The 21,566-nt window shown below is 44.3% G+C and overlaps 1 protein-coding gene across 1 annotated transcript in view; it reads right to left on the bottom strand.

Moving 5' to 3' along the window:
- LOC139413194 (receptor-type tyrosine-protein phosphatase T-like) overlaps positions 1-21,566 on the bottom strand; it is a 497,128-nt gene that overhangs the window by 268,616 nt on the left and 206,946 nt on the right. Inside the window, exon 7 of the mRNA XM_071160294.1 lies at positions 13,613-13,906. Within this exon, the coding sequence (XP_071016395.1) occupies positions 13,613-13,906 (294 nt within the window). The remainder of the gene's footprint in view (positions 1-13,612; positions 13,907-21,566) is intronic.

The following is a 21,566-nucleotide window of genomic DNA, read 5'->3' as shown; positions in this document are numbered from 1 at the left end:
TAAACAATGCCCACATTAGTTTCTACTCCCGTCTCATGTTCTGTCCTTATATTAGTTGTATACATGTAAGTAATACAGTGTGCTATACAACACCAATGCTTCCCACAGTTGTGTCAGGGTGGCTGGATGTCATTTGGGTGGTGGACCAGTCTTGAAACTATTGAGCATACCCCGTTCAAAGGCACTTACATATTTTGTCTTTCCCATTCGCCCTCTGAATGGCACACATACACAATCCATGTCTCAATTGTCTCATTGCTTAAAAATCCTTATTTTACATGTCTCCTCCCCTTCATATACACTGATTGAAGTGGATTTAACCCTCCTGTTGTGTTCGTTTCATGTTAATTAATTATGTGTTCCCGGTCCAAAATGACCGCCCCCATTATATCGGATTATAAATCCATAATAATACATATATTATCACTTAATGTTGTGTTAGATCTTTTTATCAACTTAAGTTCTTGTGAAGATTACACATTTTGAACTTCTATTTGCTGTTTATGGCCTGTAGGCCTCATTGACCTGAGCCCATTCAACTAATTTTTGAGTAAAATAAGCATAATGTATGGATTATTTTGACTATAACAAATAATCAGATGAAACATATTGTGCTATTTATCACAGACTACTTGGTGTGTGTTAAAGTTTAACAAGGACGTTTGTTTTGAAACCATTTAAAATGTTCAAATAGTGGCAGGATTTTCTGTCATCAACCCGGGATATGGCATATCTCGTTGGCCATGGGATCATCCTGATAACATTTTCAGCTGACAGCCGACCTCTCCTCTCAGGTGGGGATGAAGACCAGGACAAATTCCCATTGTTTGACCCAGAATGTAACAACAACCTCAGCAGGGCCCTCTTCCTCATCACTGGAATGTAACAACAACCTCAGCAGGGCCCTCTTCCTCATCACTGGAATGTAACAACAACCTCAGCAGGGCCCTCTTCCTCATCACTGGAATGTAACAACAACCTCAGCAGGGCCCTCTTCCTCATCACTGGAATGTAACAACAACCTCAGCAGGGCCCTCTTCCTCATCACTGGAATGTAACAACAACCTCAGCAGGGCCCTCTTCCTCATCACTGGATTGTTCCACATCGGTTGTCTCTTGGTCTGGATCATAATCTGTGTTGTCTTCAACATCTGACACTTCCTCCTCTAATGCATCTTCACTGTCAGTTTCCTGGCCTCTGTCCTCCTCACCAGTGTCATGATCAAAGATATGATCAAGAGCCTCACATACAGTATATCGTTTGGTCATTGTGCTGCCACAGAATGAATTGTGAGCAAGGCCTCAAAAAGGCTTTGTACACCAGAGATGCGAGAAAAGTTCTATATATTATTGAAACAATGTAGCGATTGTTTGTGAAAATGCCAACAGGTGTGGTTCCCATGGGGGAAAGATTATATTGGGGAAAGGTTCCCGTGGGGGTTGCCATGGAAGCCAAGAAGGGGAGTGAGGTGTGTGTGTGTGTGTGTGCGCGTGTGCGTGTGTGTGTGTGCTCAAACAAACATGCATGTGGGGGTCTGGGAGAGGAAGTGTGTCAATTTGATGAATGGGCATGTGCCTGAACTCAATTGTATACACTAATTATAGTCTCACCCATTAATTTCTAATGACTGGTCATTTTTGACCGGGAACACTACAGGTGTACAACATTTTATGAAAATCATCAACATTTATTTTGTGTGTTCAGATGCCCTATGTGGACAAAATCATGGACCCTTATGACAATCAGAATAAATTAAGTACATTTTTCAGAGAGAAAACTTGTAAATCGGTCCAATTCGACCGGAACACAGCAGGAGGGTTAACGAGTGACATCAATAAGAGATCAAAGCTTTCACCTGGATTCACCTGGTCAGTCTATGTTATGGAAAAAGGAGGTGTTCCTGTTTTGTACACTCAGTGTGCATGTATCATGAGGCAAATCGGTCTAAAAAACAGAGATTTGCCCCTCTTTTCAATGCTTTGCATCAATATATTTTATTGACTGACAACACAGCTCTTAGCTCCCTCAGTAGATGCCTACTGGAGAACTTATTTGTATTGCTTTTAATCTTTTTAAATGAATATCTTATTAACTACTTATTAATTACTTTGTTCTAGCTAGCTATTTGTGTAGGTAGCTATCAAGTAAACCCAATGATAATAGGGTTTCCGGCGGCCCCGCCTCCAGCACCCCTACTTCCTGTGGCTATGTCTGCACTTAGCAGCTGAGGGATGTGTTGATTACAACTGTTACACTATGGTACGTGTGATGCATTTTAAAATTATTATTTGAGGAAGGGTTTCGGTCGTATAGCCATTTGCAACGATTATATTCACTGTCCCTACTCTCATAAATGTTTTAATAGAACACCCACATACTTCCAGGCAGAAAGACAGAATGTGGTATCAGAAAAACAACTAATTATTGAATATGAGACCATTTTAAGTACAATTGCATAGCAGGAGCTGTAATCCTATCCGTTATTAATTTTTAATAAAGATTCTTACACAGGGACAGATACTTGTATTTATGATAAAAAGCTTTGGATTTGTCTGTAGTGGTTAATATATTGATTTGTTTTATTCATCATTTTTTGATTTATAAGCCCTGTTACCAAACAAAACAATTTTATAACCCAGATTAACCCAGACCCAGATTACAACATTGACCCCCCCATGAGATATAAATTAATTTGAAGAAGGTGTTTATGTTCAATAAAAAGGAACAGGATACAAAAGGCTTTCAAAGGAAATTGATTGTACAGACAATCTGACTGGACATTTAATTAGTCTTCAAGATAAATATAGGAGTATTACTTTTTTTCTCTTTATCTTAGTCTCAGATTGCACTCAAAACTTATTCTCAATGACATTCATCTCTATTTGGGTGAGTCTTTGACAATGCCCAAAAAACTATACCAAGCTATGATTGTAAATCTTCCAAAATGAATCAATGTAACGTATCTGTCATAGAGGAAATTTGACTGCCCTTGCTGCTTCTGAAGAGCTTAGTTTCATATCAACTTAATCTTTGCGTCTCAATTGTTGGCAGACATCAAATTCAATCAGCCTATGTCAAATCTTATATAACATTTCCAGGATGTAAGACATACATTTTAAAGAGATTAGAGATTGGGATATACTGTATATTTTGGTTAGGGTACAGTATTACCGCCACACTGGTAGTCACGACTCATGACTGCAGTCAAATTCCACGTGACTGTTTAGTCACGGTAATTAGACTTCTCCAAGCTCTGATGCTGCTTATGGTCATTAGTAGCCTACCAAACTGGCTAACTGCCTGGTACTCAGCACTCTATTGTCCCTCTAATCATACTGACATCAATGCAAATGTGATCGAAAATCAAATCAAACACTTCATGAGAACCCATGAGCTCATGTTGAGTAACATTTCTATAGGCTATGCAATTGCGTGAGAAAACATAGTTTTGATGGCCTCTATTAAAAAGAGGGTCCCATCCCATCAGCTTTCTATAGGCTAGGCCTACTATATTTATTTCTCAACAGTCCTAATATTAAGCACATTGCTTCGCTTTACAACAGGAGTATAGCCTATCTGGGTGGCATGAAAATGAACTACGGGAAAAGAGTCCTCCATTCAATATTTAAGTGCATAGATGACATATACAGTATTTATCCCTCTGCCCCTGTTCCAGGAAAGGTGCATGATAATTGTCAAAAATAAATCAAAAACAAAATTTGCACATATATTATTTAGTATACACTACCGTTCAAACGTTTGGGGTCACTTATCAATGTCCTTGTTTTTGAAAGAAAAGCAAAAAAATGTGTCCCTTAAAATTACATCAAATCGATCAGAAATACAGCGTAGACATGGTTAATGTTGTAAATGACTATTGTAGCTGAAAACTGCATATTTGTTCATGAAATATCTACATAGGCGTGCAGAGGGCCATTATCAGCAACCATCACTCCTGTGTTCCAATGTCACATTGTGTTAGCTAATCCAAGGTTATCATTTTAAAAGGCTAATTGATCATTAGAAAACCCTTTTGCAATTAGGTTAGCACAGCTGAAAACGGTTGTGCTTTCTTTACACTAGTTGAGTATCTGGAGCATCAGCATTTGTGGGTTTGATTACAGACTTAAAATGGCCAGAAACAAATACTTTTCTACTGAAACTCATCCGTCTATTCTTGTTCTGAGAAATGAAGGCTATTCCATGCGAGAAATTGCCAAGAAACTGAAGATCTCATACAGCGCTGTGTACTACTCCCTTCACAGAACAGCTCAAACTGTCTCTAACCAGAATAGAAAGAGGAGTGGGAGGGCCCGGTGCACAACTGAGCAAGAGGACTAGTACATTAGAGTGTCTAGTTTGAGAAACAGACACCTCACAAGTCCACAACTGGCAGCAATGTCAACAGTGAAGAGGTGAGTCCGGGATGCTGGCCTTCTAGGCAGAGTTGCAAAGAAAAAGCCATATCTCAGACTGGCCAATAAAAAAAAAAGATTAAGATGGGCAAAATAACACAGACACTGGACAGAGGAACTCTGCCTAGAAGGCCAGCACACCGGAGTTGCCTCTTCACTGTTGATGAATAGACTGAACACTTTTGAATCTTTTGGAGAAATATATTTCTATTTTAGTGTTTTACATTTTATTTTATTCAGCTATGTTCAATTGTATTATTCATACTATAAAATAATGTACATTCGAAGCAAATCCTGTCTGCTAAATTAACTAGTGTAGCGTCTGCTAAATTTACTAGTGTAGCCCACAGCCTTAAGGCATAGACAGATCAGGGCCAAACATAAGGACAACTCAGAGTATGTAATTCTGTTCTTCTGAAATACACATTTTCTTCATATCATGTTTCTTTAGACCTGTCTAGAATAAATAAGGAATTTATTGTAATGGTGTAGGCTATATTAAATAGATTTATTAGACTTAAAAAATGTAGTTGTTCCAAAGGTCTGCGTCAGTGGCTTGTAGGCTATGCGTGGAAGCCAGGAGATGCTAAATGTGTTTATGTTAATTAACGGTAAATTACTGTGAGACCAACAGCCCTAATTGCGGTATATAATATTATAAAGGGTGAAAGGTTATAGACCTACTACAGTCAGTGTCCATATTTCAGATATTATTCTATTTAACCCATCTGAACAATACAGTTCCCTTGTGACTGTCGAAATTGTATAGTGCCAAACACTACGCTACTGTTCTGGCCCTGCTACCTTCTCTTTATTTTCAACTCTCCATTTTGCAGCTTTCCTCTTGTTGAAATATACTCCAACATTGTCCTTTTCACCTCAGTGGATTAACGTAAACGTTTTCTGCACAACTTCCCAATTGCATTTGGCAATTGCGTGTATTTGGCGCTTATAGAGGTAGGCCCTAAAGCTTAGACTTGACAAAAGAATCAAAGAAAAATCTCAACGTAGCCACTTTAGACAAGAATTGCACAATAATTATACATGTATACATTTTTTTACACATTGTTTTCTCTTTATTCAACCTGCCCAGCACCCTTCATCCACACAATATTTCATGACCCTAAACCTGATCGCCCTGTGGATATAACTGTTAGGACTGTGGATTATGAGTCAACCTGCGCATCAGTAGCGTACAGTACATTAACTCAGCAAAAAAATAAACATCCCGTTTTCAGGACCCTGTCCTTCAAAGATACATTTAAAAAATCCAAATAACTTCACAGATCTTCAATGTAAAGGGTTTAAGCACTGTTTCCCATGCTTGTTCAATGAACCATAAACAATGAATTAAACATGCACCTGTCAAACGGTCATTAAGACACTAACAGTTTACACTAACAGACGGTGGGCAATGAAGGTCACAGTTATGAAAACTTAGGACAATAAAGAGGCCTTTCTACTGACTTTGAATAACACCAGAAGAAAGATGCCCAGGGTCCCTGCTCATCTGCATGAACGTACCTTAGGCATACTGCAATAAGGCATGAGGACTGCAGATGTGACCAGGGCAATAAATTGCAATGTACTGTGATACGCCTAAGACAGAGCTACAGGGAGACAGAATGGACAGCTGACCATCCTCGCAGTGGCAGACCACGTGTAACAACACCTGCACAGGATCGGTACATCCGAACATCACACCAGCGGGACAGGTACAGGATAGCAACAACAACGGCCCGATTTACACCAGGAACGCACAATCCCTCCATCAGTGCTCAGACTGTCCGCAATAGACTGAGAGAGGCTGGACTGAGTGCTTGTAGGCCTGTAGTAAGGCAGGTCCTCACCAGACATCACCGGCAACAACATCGCCTATAAGCACAAACCCACCGCCGCTGGACCAGACAAGACTGGAAAAAGTGCTCTTCACTGACAAGTTGCGGTTTTGTCTCGCCAGGGGTGATGGTCGGATTCACGTTTATCGTGGAAGGAATTAGCTTTACACCAAGGCCTGTACTCTGGAGCAGGATCGATTTGGAGGTGGAGGGTCCATCATGTGTTGTGTCACAGCATCATCGGACTGAGCTTGTTGTCATTGCAGGCAATCTCATCGCTGTGCGTTACAGGGAAGACATCCTCCTCCCTCATGTGGTACCCTTCCTGCAGGCATGACATGACCCTCCAGCATGACAATGCCACCAGCCATACTTTTCGTTCTGTGTGAGATTTCTTGCAAGACAGGAATGTCAGTGTCCTGCCATGGCTAGCAAAGAGCCCGGATCTCAATCCCATTGAGCACATCTGGGAACTGTTGGATTGGAGGGTGAGAGCTAGGGCCATTCCCCCCAGAAATGTCTGGGAACTTGCAGGTGCCTTGGTGGAAGAGTGGGGTAACATCTCACAGCAAGAACTGGCAAATCTGGTGCAGTCAATGAACTTTGCAGCAGAGGTATCTCTGGGTCTTCCTGTCCTGTGGTGGTCCTCATGAAAGCCAATTTCATCATAGCGCTTGATGGTTTTTGAGACAGGCACTTGAAGAAACATTCAAAGTTCTTGAAATTTTCCAGATTGACTGACCTTCATGTCTTAAAGTAATGATGGGCTGTCGTATATCTTTGCATATTTGAGTTGTTCTTGACATGATATGGCCTTGGTCTTTTACCAAATAGGGCTATCTTCTGTATACCAACCCTACCTTGTCACAACAAAAGTGATTGGATCAAATGCATTAAGAAGGAAAGATATTCCACAAATGAACTTTTAACAAGGCACACCTGTTGATTGAAATGCATTCCAGGTGACTACATCATGAAACTGGTTGAGAGAATGCCAAGCGTGTCCAATACTGTCATCAAGGGAATGGGTGGCTACTTTGAAAAATACCAAATATAAAATATATTTTGATTTGTTTAACACTATTTTGGATACTACATTATTCCATATGTGTAATTTCCTAGTTTTGATGTCTTTACTATTATTCTACAATGTAGAAAAAAAACTTGAATGAGTAGGTTTGTCCAAATTTGACTGGTACTGTACATGCTCATGCATACACATATGAGCATCCCCCAAATCCCCTGCACCATCATCACAATCACACATACGCATTACATACATGCACACATTAACCACACACTTGGAATTCAACATATTGGTGTGCTGTGTGTGTGTCTGTGAGACGTACTGTGAAAGGAAATGTGAAACATGCTTTGTCAGGTCTCAGCTCTCTCTGAAGAGCTTTCCCTTACCCTCTTCATTACCACACGCACACGTGTACAGACACACACACAAACACAGCCTTTATTACCAAGCTGTACCAGTGGGGTTTATCCTCAGGCCTGTCATTATAAGCCCCATAGAGAGAGAGGGGAGAGCAGAGGGGAAGGTGAAAGTAGAAATAGAGGCCTTTCAGCATGTGAAGAGCCTTTCTGATTAACTTGGGCCCAGTTTGAGTGGCCGATCAGTGTTGACTGGTGCGTCAGTGTTTTAAAAAAAAAGCCTATGTTGTTTATATGGTGCCTTAAATCCCTTAACGTTCCATGTTAAGAAGAAAAAGCAAGGATTAGCTGTTCTCAACGGGCCTCCCTGGTCGAGTCCTTGAAGACACTTGGCTTATTGTCTTTCTTGCATTATAAGGATATTTGACATGGCTTTTGATAGTCTTGAAGTTCTTGACAAGGCCCACAAGCACATCTTGAGTGCTAGGTTAGACATAAAACAAGATGTCATTGGTGAAAAGACTCCATGCTGTGTTATTAGCTTTATTTCATGTTTATTTCACTACAACAGCACATTGTGCCCTTGTCCTCATCACAATTTGATGAGAATTGCAGTATGTTAACTCATTTTGATTCAAAAAAAAATTTGTTTAAAATATCCCTGTCCCTTCCCCGGTACAAAAGGTTGTTTTTAAAGCTTGAGTCTTTTAAATCAAAAAGCTGCAGTTGGCAAGGAAGTAAAGGAAAGTCATATATCCTGCTGGTAAATCAAATACCCATCTCTTAATAGTGTGAGGACATAAGCCAGGAGACACATTAGATCCTGCCTCATAAATATTCAGTCAGTTAACAGAGGAGGGAAGGTGTTTTAAAGAGTGATCAATCCAGGAGAGGCTGCGTCCCCCAGATCATCAGAGCGTTCCTCCATGTCTTCCTCACTACTCCCTGAAGGGAGATGAGTGACCTGTGTGAGAGTGAAGAAAGTGTGTCCGTGTATGTGCGAGCGTGCACGTGTCTGAGTGTGCATGTGTGGCAGGACAGCCCCTCCGTGGCAGTAGCAGCGGCGACTTAGGAGAGAAAGAACTGTTGGAGATAAATGTTATACTGCAAAGTCCTCCTCTCAGATCATGGCGAGCGGAAAGATTAATGCTGGCCCAGGAGACCAGCCTTGGAGGTCGAGCAAAGCCATCTTCTCCTTGCCCAGAAATAATGCAAACAAATTAACAGTAGCGTTGTCCTTTAAAACCATGCATTTGGGCTCGGCATGAATTCTAGGCCAGACAACGGTCCACTGCCCATCATCTATGAAAAGCTTATGAAGGGCAATGGTAATAGAAAGCACTAAAGCATGGCAGTCTAAAGAGAGAGCCATATAAATCATTAAATGTGCCTGAACTCTAAGAAACCCAGAAACTTCCAACTTAACACTAGAGTTTAGGAAGCTATGAGATCTTTTAAAAAGGCAATTTTTTCATCAGAATATTAAAAATTATCCAATGTCAATTTGGAAATTTTCCAAAACTTCTTCATGGATGGGATTTACCTAATAAAACAGAAAATCTGGTTATTGGAGAGTGTCCATTTGATCCTCCAGGAGGGGGGAACATGTGTAGGTGGGTATTTTCGGGGCAACCAGCCAAGGACAGAGAGAGAGACTGCAGGATGAGTAAGATGAACTCTTGCCACCACAGCTCTCACAAGCACATTATCACCTTCATCTTCCAACGCACAGGGGGGAGATTTATCGTAACGTGAGGGGAAAGACAATAAGAATAAATTCTGTTTGGTTGACAGTCAAGCGGAGGTCTATAGTTTATAGATCATTCACGCTCAGTGCAAAATGGATTAAAGGCATCTTCAGTCCACCTCCTAACGAGTCGAACACACTTTGCCACTGCGGGTGTTAGGGCCGGGTGGAAGAATGTGTGCCAGTCGGTGGGATGACACATGAGATGAAGCGACACGCTGGGAGCCAAAGATGTCACGTCCCTCATCGTCACCTGGTGGCAGTGGTGTAAAGTCCTTAAGTAGTTTTTGGGCTATCTGTACTTTACTATTTATATTTTTGACAACTTTTACTCCACTACATTCCTAATGAAATAATGTAATTTTTACTCCATACATTTTCACTGACAGCCAAAAGTAGTCATTACATTTTGAATGCTCAACAGGACAGGAAACTGGTCCAATTATATTGTTTATAACTATTTTAGAAATTACATTTACTTTTAAAACTTAAGTGCATTTAAAACCAAATACTTTTAGACAACTTTTACTCAAGTAATATTTTACAGGGTGACTTTCACTTTTACTTGAGTCATTTTCTATTAACGTAACTTTACTTTTACTCAAGTATGAAAATGTGGTACTTACTCCACAACTGCCTGGCGGAGAGTAGTAATGGGTCTTGAATTTGACCTGAATGTAATAAGATAACAGTACATCCACTGTAATGGTCATACACCCAGGTGTTGGAGGATGTAGACGTGAATAGCAATGTGTGCTTTGTGTTTCCCCCTCGGCCCTGGTGTGCCACGACAAAGCCCACTCAAGCGCTGCAGGCTGCCAACACTCAAATCAGCCAGGCAGACAAGCGAGCGGGCCCCTGAGCATTTATGAGGCCCTTCTCCTCTCTACACCCCCCATCCCGGCACGAGATCTCTCTGACAGGTAAACACGGCGGCCGACACTTCAGAAAACATATGTTTCTTTCTGCTGCACTTCACACAGCCAAGCTAGCCCAGTACACAGAGGAGTTACAGTACAGAGCTATTGAGCCGCGGCCAGCAGCACCTTTGTTCCACATCACCTGCACTCTGCCCCCGCTGTCTCTCCTCCCTCCCTCCTTCCTCACCCTTCCCTCTTCATATTCTCTCTCTCCCTCCTGGTTGACTCTGATATGATGAAAACAGGCAGCCGCTTCCACATCGATCTGGGCCGCAGGTAGACACACACACACACACACACACACACACACACACACACACACACAGACTTGTGCACAAACACAAATGCCCAAGCATCGTAATTTGTCTATTGGTTCTGACTCATCTTCGTGCACTCGGACAACTCGAACAGTGTCCGATCTTCAGCTCACATGAAACACACCACAATTGTGTGGTAGTTTGACACTGTCAAAACTGTCTGATTCATGTAACTTAGGCTGAGGACCAACACCTTCTGGATGGAACACATTAACAGAGCCTGAACCGAGTTGAGATGCAGCACTGCGTAGCTTACTGTACAGAAAGATCTACCCCCTTGTCAACACTGTTCTCAGGTTAGCTTCTACAGCCCAATCCGAAGTGACTGGGAAATCTGTAACTGGTCCGAGATCGGTCGGCTCACAACCCAAGAAAGGTCCTCTTCTTGTTTTTTAGCCTGTTTGGGGATGTATTACAAACTCCTCTTCATGCGGACCGTATCGATTTCTGCGTGTTCCGTTCAGCCTCCATTCCGGCTCCATTCGGAGCTGACATCTTCTACAGTTTCCTCCAGGGGGGCTCTGTTCATTGCCTTTGCCTTTGACAGTGATAATGTGTGGTGCAGCGTCTTCTCCACACATGCCTGATGAATGTCACAGTGAATGCCACCGCCCGTAGCTGTACATTAGCGAGAAAGCACTTTTTACATGGGCCTGGATTAGCATAATGCAAACGGCTGCGGCTGGCGGTGGCGCAGATCAGATAGTGTCTGTCAGCTGGAATTGGGAGCATTTCATCAGGCAAGAAGTGCTGTGGAAGCCCGCTGAGAGGGAGTGGGGCTTCTGAGACAGGGAGCCCAGGAGTGTGTGTGGGGGGGGGTGGTGGTGGTGTGGTGGATACCTGCAGAGCCGGTGGCAGGGAACCACTATAGCACATCATTTTCACCTAGCTAAATTGTTTACTGGTACAGAGAGCGATGGTGGCTGCCAAAGGACCACACAAAGACACGCACACACAAATGTGAGCACATAAACACAGACGCATACACACACACACACAGAGGCACTTAGAGTAGCGCAAACTACCTTGAACACACATAGTCACAGCACCAACATACAAAAAGGAAAAGGCCGAAGATTGGAGACAGACATTCATTGGCAGATTCACACACAGACACACTCCCAGACATATTCACCCTGCATAAACTTCAAAAGGTTTGAGTAGGCAGCAACTGTCCCACTGGACACAGACATCAGTTCAACATCAAGTTTTGATTTACATTTGGTTGAGTTGTCAACTAATGGGAATTCAACATAGAATCAACCCAAGAATATCACCCTGTCATTGAATAAAGATTAAACGTTCCCTTACATTTATGAGTTTTTGCAAATCCAACATCACGCCCTGATCTGTTTCACCCGTTCTTGTGATTGTCGCCACCCCCTCCAGGTGTCTCTTATTTTCCCTAGTGTATTTATCCCTGTGTTTCCTGTCTCTCTGTGCCAGTTCTTCTTGTATGCTTTCAAGTAAAGCAGCGTGTTTTTCCCATGCTCCTGTACTCCATTCTCTTTTTCTAGTCTTCCCGGTTTTGACGCTTGCCTGTTTTTTCTGGACTCCGTACCGGCCTCCCTAACCCTTTCTGCCTGCCCTGACATCCAGCCTGTCTGCCATTCTTTACCTCTTGGACTCTGGTTTTGACCTTTTGCCTGTCCACGGCCATTCCCTTACCTACTCCTTTTGGATGAAATAAACAACAAAGACTCTAACCATCTGCCTCCTTTGTCTGCATCTGGGTCTCGCCTTCTGCCCTTATATCCAATCAGTTTTCCAGATGGAGAATAAGAATGAGATGTTGAGTAAAGCAGTGGGTAATGAGAGGGAAAGAACAGGGGGAAATAGATAAGAGAGAGAGATTAAGAAATACAGACTCAATGGAGAGAGAGAGAATTCAAAGCAAAGTAGAGAAAGAGAATAAGAGAAAGAGAGAGAAGGATTATAGAAATACAAAGAAGAAAACTGCCAGAAAGTATAGAGACTAAATTGAAGGAGAGAGAAGTCAACAGAAAAATAAGAAAGAGCGAAAGAACAGGAGAAAGAGAAAGGTGCAGAGAGAAAGAGAAATAAATGGGAAAAAGAGAGAGGGGACACTAACAGTGCTTCATTTTCTCCAGATCATTGGTGCTTCCCCACTGTGTTGGCGCTGCCACACGCAGCTCCTTCATCATGTCTCTCACCTGGAGAACAGAGACTTCCCACGGCTGCTCATCTGCTCACCTCAATTACCATTCCCCATCAGAGCCCCACAGGAGCCATTGCACGCACACACACATGCACAAGCAAACAGTCACATACAGACACAGTTGCACACACACAGTCTCTCTCACACACACACACACAGGGTTGATCTGATTAGCAGTCACAATATTAAATGAAGTGTGTCTTTCTTCTGCATGCTGCATACGCTACCCACTGGGCCAATAATTACAACAACAAAAATGTCTCCCACCTACCCTATGCGTCCTGGTCAAAAGTAGTGCACTATAAAGGGAAAAGGGTGCCATTTGGGATGCAAACGGAGTGTCTCGGATGAATCAGGAAGTGTGAACTTCAGAAGCCGAAGGTGGGGTGGACCTTATGGAGGCAGGTGGTGCACAGTGAAGTCATTGATTCACTGTTGCAAGGAAATAATCTATTTGGTTCTCGTTTTCCACGTTTTGGAAAAAGTGACTGTTCTCACTTGTGATGAATTCGATAACCTTCACTTAGATAATGGAATATAGCTCCCATCATCAAAGAGGAAATAGCTGGTAATAGGAGCCCAATGTATACAGCACTGAAATATGAGCAGTAGAAATCCACACACTATCCCTCAAACTAGGAGTAAAGCCTATCTACAGATTGTTAATTATTCTCTAGTTAGAACGAACCCAGGAAGACCAGCAGTCGCTAAGGCGTCAGCTAATGGGGACCTAAATAAAGACGAGCACATGAACATAATAGAACACAGACAGAAACACAACACCGACAAAGAAACCACATTGTTCCACTCACCAGCACACTTGGTCCGGGTGATGAGTGGAGGTCCCGGGGGCCCCGTGCCTCCCTCGCCTGGCCGGGTCAGCAGAACCTTGATCTCGTACTCAACGTCGGGGTCCAAATGCCAAAGCTTGTAGGTGGGGGCATCCACGATGTGGGTCTCGGCCCAGTTGCCCGTGGTGGTGCGGTACTCCACCTCCTTCAGGATGATAGGTCCATCCCCGATGATGGAGTTGGCGTTGGGCTTGATCCACAGGTAGGTGGCCCCCACCGCCAAGAGCTCCGGAGGGGCAATGGGTGTGGGGGGAGCTAAGGGGGCAGAGAGAGAGAGGACAATGGAGATTAGAATATAGGCCTAGGTCAGTGGTTCCCAAATGTATGTGGATAAATGATTGAGGTCACTGCAATTTCCTGATGTCAATTTGGGATTGTGTGTGAGAACATTTTGGGAACCCCTGTGATAGATAATGGTGGTTTTAAGGGAGCATGAATTGGCAGCATGATATGAACAGTTATGAATGAGTGCCATGGAGCATGTAAACTGTGTCATAACAATGTATGTAAACTGGTTATTATCAAACACTTTCACAAAGTGAAATCAAAACCAAACTTGAGTGGTACCCTTCTGCCAGAGGTAAATTGTATCCGAACTAAACTGAATGCCTGCGAGAGCATTGCATCTAATGAGGTGAAGTGCCTCACTCTTTCCCATATTCCCCTTCGCTGCATGCTACCCTGCTCTCCACTCAACCAGCGCAGCCCTGATACCCTGTGACATTATCCACAAGAGACAGCACAGGGCTTCCAGTGCATTGAACGGCTCCGTATCTCTCCTTCCTTCCTCTCGACAGGGGGTTACGGGATAAGAGAGACAGACAGTGAGAAAGATAAAAGAGAGAGAGAGACAGAGAGGGAGAGGGAGAGTGGGAGGCTAACAAACAGAAAGACAGGGAGAGAGAGAGAGGCAGAAGAGGAGTAAAGCAGAGGAGTGGGTAGTAATCCTCGTCTGAGCATGGGAGACCACCCGTGAAGGTACCCAGCCATGCGTAGCAGCAGCGGACCCAGTCCCCCATTAGAGGGTGTTGCTCAGTGTGTGTTCCCATGTAATCAACTAAGCCAGATTACCAGGCCACATTTAGCTCCTCCATGGTTGGAAAGACTGCAGACTGTAGACAGAAAAACTGAAGAATTACAGATGCATTGAGGTCATACTCAGGGAGAGTTTACTCTATGACTAAAGATAAATTAGGTAATAGTTGACTTGTATGGTGTCCATAATAAGCCAGTCTCAGAAGGAGTTGCTAAGGCTGTCCTAATATAGACACCGTAATACTGCAGGTTATGAAAGTCCACGTAACGGTTTAGAGCTAAGGCCAGGCATTTTGGCCTGACTATGTGACCCGCGGGAAAAACTGGGCCCAAGGTATAATGATGAAATTAACGTTAATAACACCGGTAGGGTGACATGGAGAGCGTTCAAACGTCCTAACTGTGCTATCATCATGGGGTTTAAATCTGCTGTTCTAATCCATCATAACGTTTTTGGGAAAAGTATTTTGTCAATCTTTGCCAGTTCCTTATGGAAGAATAATGGTCTGCTCTCTAAAGCAAAGTATTGTCTCTCAAACTTTTTCGAGGGGCCATTACAATATGCATTGTGCTTGCATTCTTGGGAGTAAATGCCTCATCTATCATCGGGCTCCTATTCATCTCCGGGACATGGTATCTCGGGAAGGTGCAGGATGATCATAAAGCATTGCTTTCCCTCCCTTCCATTAATAAAGGTGCACTACTTAATTTCTTTTGGTACGTGCAAAGGCCTGTGTCAGCACAACCCTATCAGCAGCATGTTCTCACCGCCACTCCTCATTGGCTGGGGCCATTTGAACTGTGCCGCGGCACCGCCCATCAGAAAGATGCACAGATGTTGGAGTCTGAGTGATTTCTGGCACAGTGCGTAATTATGAAAATGTGCCATCCAGGTAAGTCATCATTACAAATGGTAGAGTGAACACATGCTAACAGGGAACAGGTAATGCAATGTTTACAGGGTTGGTGAGAGCAAAGACGGCACATGGTGTTGTTTTGCTTTGGTTGTGCATGGCGAATGTATCTGGTGTGATAAAAGTAGCCAGATAGGTACATGAATAAAAGGCAAAAATTCCCACTTAAGAGGACAAGAGAGAGGAAAGGGCCAAGTGACTGTTTTCGTCTCTGTTGTCGGGTGTTGCATCCTTGCATCCTCTCTGGGAGGTATCCGGCCAACTGTGGCCCTTATTGAAAGCTCTCCGCTAAATGGGGTTAACTTCCATTTTTTGGTTTTGATATTTTTGCAGCATGGGCAAACCACACAACGGCTATCAGTGCGTGTTTCGGGTGCATTCAGGGGAAAGATCAGGGGAGACCAAGGTCCTGTTTGCCCTCGTCTTTATCACCTGGCACACTGCGGGGAGTTTCTGATAACACGGTCATAAACATGTCATAATAATAAAAGCTGACATAACTTGTCATAACCTGTCATAATATGGTCATAACACTGTCATGACCCATATATCTACACCTGTTGTGACATATATTGCATTATTTTAAAGCTGGTTATGACATAATAGTTTTTTCCTTGCCAAGAAGTTTCCTTTTCGTTTGAAATGTTGTCTCTTAAAACCTTTGTTTTGTTGTAATGAAAAGTACATTACATAAACATACTGTTGACACGTAGGCTATGGTGTAATGGAATGTTTTGCCTTGTGTGGTAGGTTTTGTGAGTTTTGACACTTATGTAGGTGCCATAACCAGCCATAAAATAAAATAATTATGTTTTAAAAACAACAGGTCTAAATATATGTGCCATGACAGTGTTATGACCATTTTATAACTTGTCATATTATAATATAACCATAGCCAGATAACGTGTTAAAGTGTTACTGAGTTGGTAAATTGGGGATATTCCGTAAAGCTTTAACAATCTCAAGTTATCAGATCAAGCCCCAGTTGGCACAGGAAGCAAGATAGAGGTAAAAGGGGAAGAAAACATATACCAGAAAAGGAATTGGTAGCTGTGAGACAACAATGACCTAAATCTGTTTTTCCCCTTGCACTTGCAAAAAAAGAAGAGAGTGATAGAGAAAATTGAGGAGATGCAGGCTGAAACGTCATTAGACAAGACTACCAGCTTCCCAGTATCATTATCACCACAAGCCTATTTTCAGCTCTCTGAATTCTGCGGAGGCACACCGATAGACCCCACTGCTTTCATGTGCAGCACACTGAAGGGAGCGCCTCGCCACCCAGGAGTGGGCCCTCAGAGTGCTCTGCTGATTAAATCAATTTATTTTATGATTTTTCCAGGGACTGTCTCCCTCCATCTTTAATGAGAGCTGATAACAGCTTGAGGATCTTAGAGGGGGTAATTTAAGGTAGTGGAACAACACGCCACCAGGAATTGTACTATCTCTGGTATATCTCTCTAAAAGCAACATGTTCTGAATTGGTATAATAGCATACCTTGAGCCCCACTTTTTGAATGTGCTGGAATCAGCATTAGATAGGCTATGCATTGTTATTTATATCGGTAGTGCTATGATTTGACCTTTGTGGAGGAAACATGGAGTCTTATCTGCATTATAGGGTGATTGGATATGTATTTGGGGGAACGGATTGTATTGTATTCAGTATATGCGCCCCTCGGCTAATGCCTTTGTTGCCTGTGATGTTACTTTCCAGTGCATGCCCACAAATAATGCTTTAATCAAAAGGCAAGGCAACACAAAGGCCAGGGAGAAAAATATATCTGAGTGAGGTTATACAATGATATAGTGAAAGAGAGGTAGAGAAAGTAGAGAAAAAAGCATCCACTTGTATTCAAAAGGAGTGAGGTCCAGGTAGAGAGGCAATGAAATGCGTATCCCAGGGGGGATGACTCCCCCACAGGAACCATGGGAATGAATCCTCCATTCCTACTGCTCAAAGGAAACACACCGCTGTGAACACCTGACCTGCAATCCCACAAACACACACGTGCTTGCACACATGTGTGCACGCACACATTCACATGAAAAAATACTACAGTTTACTATAGAATACAACAGTACTTACTATAGCATTCTGTAGTAAACTGTAGCATACTGTATAGTACTATACTGCACACTGTAGTATCCCTTGATCATTTTTAGTATTTACTATAACATTTTGTTGTATACTGTAGAATACTACAGTAATGTCTGCATAAACAGTGCAGTTCGCAAAAACACTACAGTTTTTAACTTTAGTAATATCCACTCTCACTCAGATATATTTTCCCCCCTGGCCTTCATGTTGCGTTGTCTTTTGATTAAAGCAAGGGCTTGTCAGTAGCATTTCATGGTAAGGTATACACTTGTTGTATTCAGCGCATGTGACAAATAAAGTTTGATTTGATTATTTAATTTGCATATACCCTGCCTATTCCCCTCCCCATATCCCAATATGTAAGGGAGGAATCTGCATGCCAAATATACGCTGTGTGCATTATTGTGTTCCCTACAGGTTATAGAAAACAATAGAGGATCTGTTCAGATCCCAGTCCTACCCTCCCACAGGGAAATGTGTAGTTTTCCTCAAGGAGAAAGCCACCGCTTCTATGTCAAAGATAATCAAACAAAAGAACTACAGTAAATACTACAGTAAATACTACAGTAATGTCTGCAAAAACACTACAGTAAATACTACAGTATACTACAGTCTGTAAAAACACTACATTAAATACTACAGTTGGCAAAAATACTAAAGTAAATACAACCAGTGGGGAACCATCAGTACCTTCTAGGCCAGAAAAGGCCTAAGGATTTATAAAACATATATATTTCTGTAATTCGATTTATATTTAATATCTATATAATCTGTACAATAATTGTAATCATTTTCAGATTTCATGTCTTAATTTTGTGCTGGAAAGAAAAGGGTTAATACTGGGCAGAAAAATCTAGCTTGCTCAGCCAGACAATGGCTAGGCCTTAAGAAGCTGGGCAGAATGTTACGGTTTTCTTCTGGTGAAAGAGAGGAGGACCAGCGTGGTAATCTTTATACATCTTTAATGAAAGATAAAAAATGAACAATATACAAAACAAGAAACGTGAAAAACCGAAACAGCCCTATCTGGTGCAACAAACACTGAGACAGGAACAATCACCCACAAAATACCTAAAGAATATGGCTGCCTAAATATGGTTCCCAATCAGAGACAACGATAAACACCTGCCTCTGATTGAGAACCACTCTAGGCAACCATAGACTTTCCTTAACAACTCTACTAAACACAACCCCATAAATCTAATAAACCCCTAGACAAGACACATAAATCACCCATGTCACACCCTGGCCTGACCAAAATAATAAAGAAAACACAAAATACTAAGGCCAGGGCGTGACAGTACCCCCCCCCCCCCCCCCCCCCCCCCCAAAGGTGCGGACTCCCGGTCGCACACCTAAACCCATAGGGGAGGGTCTGGGTGGGCGTCTATCCACGGTGGCGGCTCTGGCGCGGGACGTGGACCCCACTCCAACATAGTCTTAGTCTGCTTTCTTAGCGTCCTTAGAGTGACGACCCTCGCCGCCGACCTTGGCCTACTAATCTTAACAAAGGGCCCCACTGGACTGAGGGAAAAGCTCGGGACTGAGGTAACTCGGGACTGAGGGGTAGCTGAAGACTGAGGGGTAGCTGAAGACTGAGGGGTAGCTGAAGACTGAGAGGAAGCTCAGGACTGAGAGGAAGCTCAGGACTGAGAGGAAGTTCAGGACTGAGTGGAAGCTCAGGACTGAGAGGAAGCTCTGGCAGATCCTGGCTGAATGGTGGCTCTGGCGGAATCCTGGCCGACTGGCGGCTCTGGCGGATCCTGGCCGACTGGCGGCTCCTGGCCGCCTGGCGGCTCTGGCGGAGCCTGGCCGACTGGCGGCTCTGGCGGAGCCTGGCCGACTGGCGGCTCTGGCGGAGCCTGGCCGACTGGCGGCTCTGGCGGATCCTGGCCGACTGGCGGCTCTGGCGGATCCTGGCCGACTGGCGGCTCTGGCGGATCCTGGCCGACTGGCGGCTCTGGCGGATCCTGGCCGACGGGCGGCTCTGGCGGATCCTGGCCGACGGGCGGCTCTGGCGGATCCTGGCCGACGGGCGGCTCTGGCGGATCCTGGCCGACGGGCGGCTCTGGCGGATCCTGGCTGACGGGCGGCTCTGGCGGATCCTGGCCGACGGGCGGCTCTGGCGGATCCTGGCCGACACGCGGCTCTGGCGGCTCATGACAGACGGGAGACTCTGGCGGCTCATGACAGACGGGAGACTCTGGCGGCTCATGACAGACGGGAGACTCTGGCGGCTCATGACAGACGGGAGACTCTGGCGGCTCATGACAGACGGGAGATTCTGGCGGCTCATGACAGACGGGAGACTCCGGCAGCGCTGGAGAGGAGAAAAGCTCTGGCAGCGCTGGACAGGCGGGAGACTCTGGCAGCGCTGGACAGGCGGGAGACTCCGGCAGCGCTGGACAGGCGGGAGACTCCGGCAGCGCTGGACAGGCAAGGCGCACTGTAGGCCTGGTGCGTGGTGCCGGCACTGGTGGTACTGGGCCGAGGACACACACCTCAGCGCGAGTGCGGGGAGCTGCCACCGGAGGGCTAATGCGTGGAGGTGGTACCGGATAGACCGGACCGTGCAGGCGCACTGGAGCTCTTGAGCACCGAGCCTGCCCAACCTTACCTGGTTGAATGCTCCCGGTCGCCCTGCCAGTGCGGCGAGGTGGAATAGCCCGCACTGGGCTATACAGGCGAACTGGGGACAACGTGCGCAAGGCTGGTGCCATGTAAGCCGGCCCAAGGAGACGCACTGGAGACCAGATGCGTAGAGCCGGCTTCATGGCACTTGGCTCGATGCCCACTCTAGCCGGGCCGATACGCGGAGCTGGTAGGTCCTGCACCGGGCTATGCACCCGCACTGGGGACACCGTGCGCTCCACAGCATAACACGGTGCCTGCCCGGTCTCTCTAGCCCCCCGGTAAGCACAGGAAGTTGGTGCAGTTCTCCTACCTGGCTTCGCCATACTCCCTGTGTGCCACCCCCCAATACATTTTTGGGGCTGACTCTCGGGCTTCCATCCACGCCGCCGTGCTCGTCTCTCCAACTCCATTCTCCTATAACCCTCCTCGCACTGCTCCAGAAAATCCCAGGCGGGCTCCGGCACTCTCCCTGGGTCGACCGCCCACCTGTCTATTTCCTCCCAAGTCTTATAGTCCTGACTTCGCTGCTCCTGCTGCCGCTGCCTGTCACCACGCCGCTTGGTCCTGTTGTGGTGGGTGATTCTGTTATGGTTTTCTTCTGGTGAAAGAGAGGAGGACCAAAATGCAGCATGGTTATCTTTATACATCTTTAATGAAAGATAAAAAATGAACAATATACAAAACAAGAATCGTGAAAAACCGAAACAGCCCTATCTCGTTCAACAAACACAGAGACAGGAACAATCACCCACAAAATACCTAAAGAATATGGCTGCCTAAATATGGTTCCCAATCAGAGACAACGATAAACACCTGCCTCTGATTGAGAACCACTCTAGGCAACCATAGATTTTCCTAGACAACTCTACTAAACACAACCTCATAAATCTAATAAATCTAATAGACACATAAATCACCCATGTCACACCCTGGCCTGACCAAAATAATAAAGAAAACACAAAATACTAAGGCCAGGGCGTGACACAGAAGGCCTCTGCCATTCAACTGTATTAGAGCAGAATTTTGGAGTGACAGTGGAATGAACCAATCACCTTTTGACTTGCAATGGGTGGGACCATTTAAAGAAAAGTGATGGGTCTAGGCCTTCTCGAAGAGCGCAAGAGATAATGAATTCATAACACAGAATAACAAAGCTGATAAACAGCCAATACAGTAGGTGGCGTCAATACACTAATAGGTTGTAGTCTTCCATAACACTTTGAAGAAGAAG

This window comes from Oncorhynchus clarkii, chromosome 7 (assembly GCF_045791955.1).
Source record: "Oncorhynchus clarkii lewisi isolate Uvic-CL-2024 chromosome 7, UVic_Ocla_1.0, whole genome shotgun sequence".
Lineage (NCBI taxonomy): Eukaryota > Metazoa > Chordata > Actinopteri > Salmoniformes > Salmonidae > Oncorhynchus > Oncorhynchus clarkii.
The sequence above is the reverse complement of the archived record's forward strand: the minus strand, read 5'-3'. Positions and strand labels throughout refer to the sequence as shown.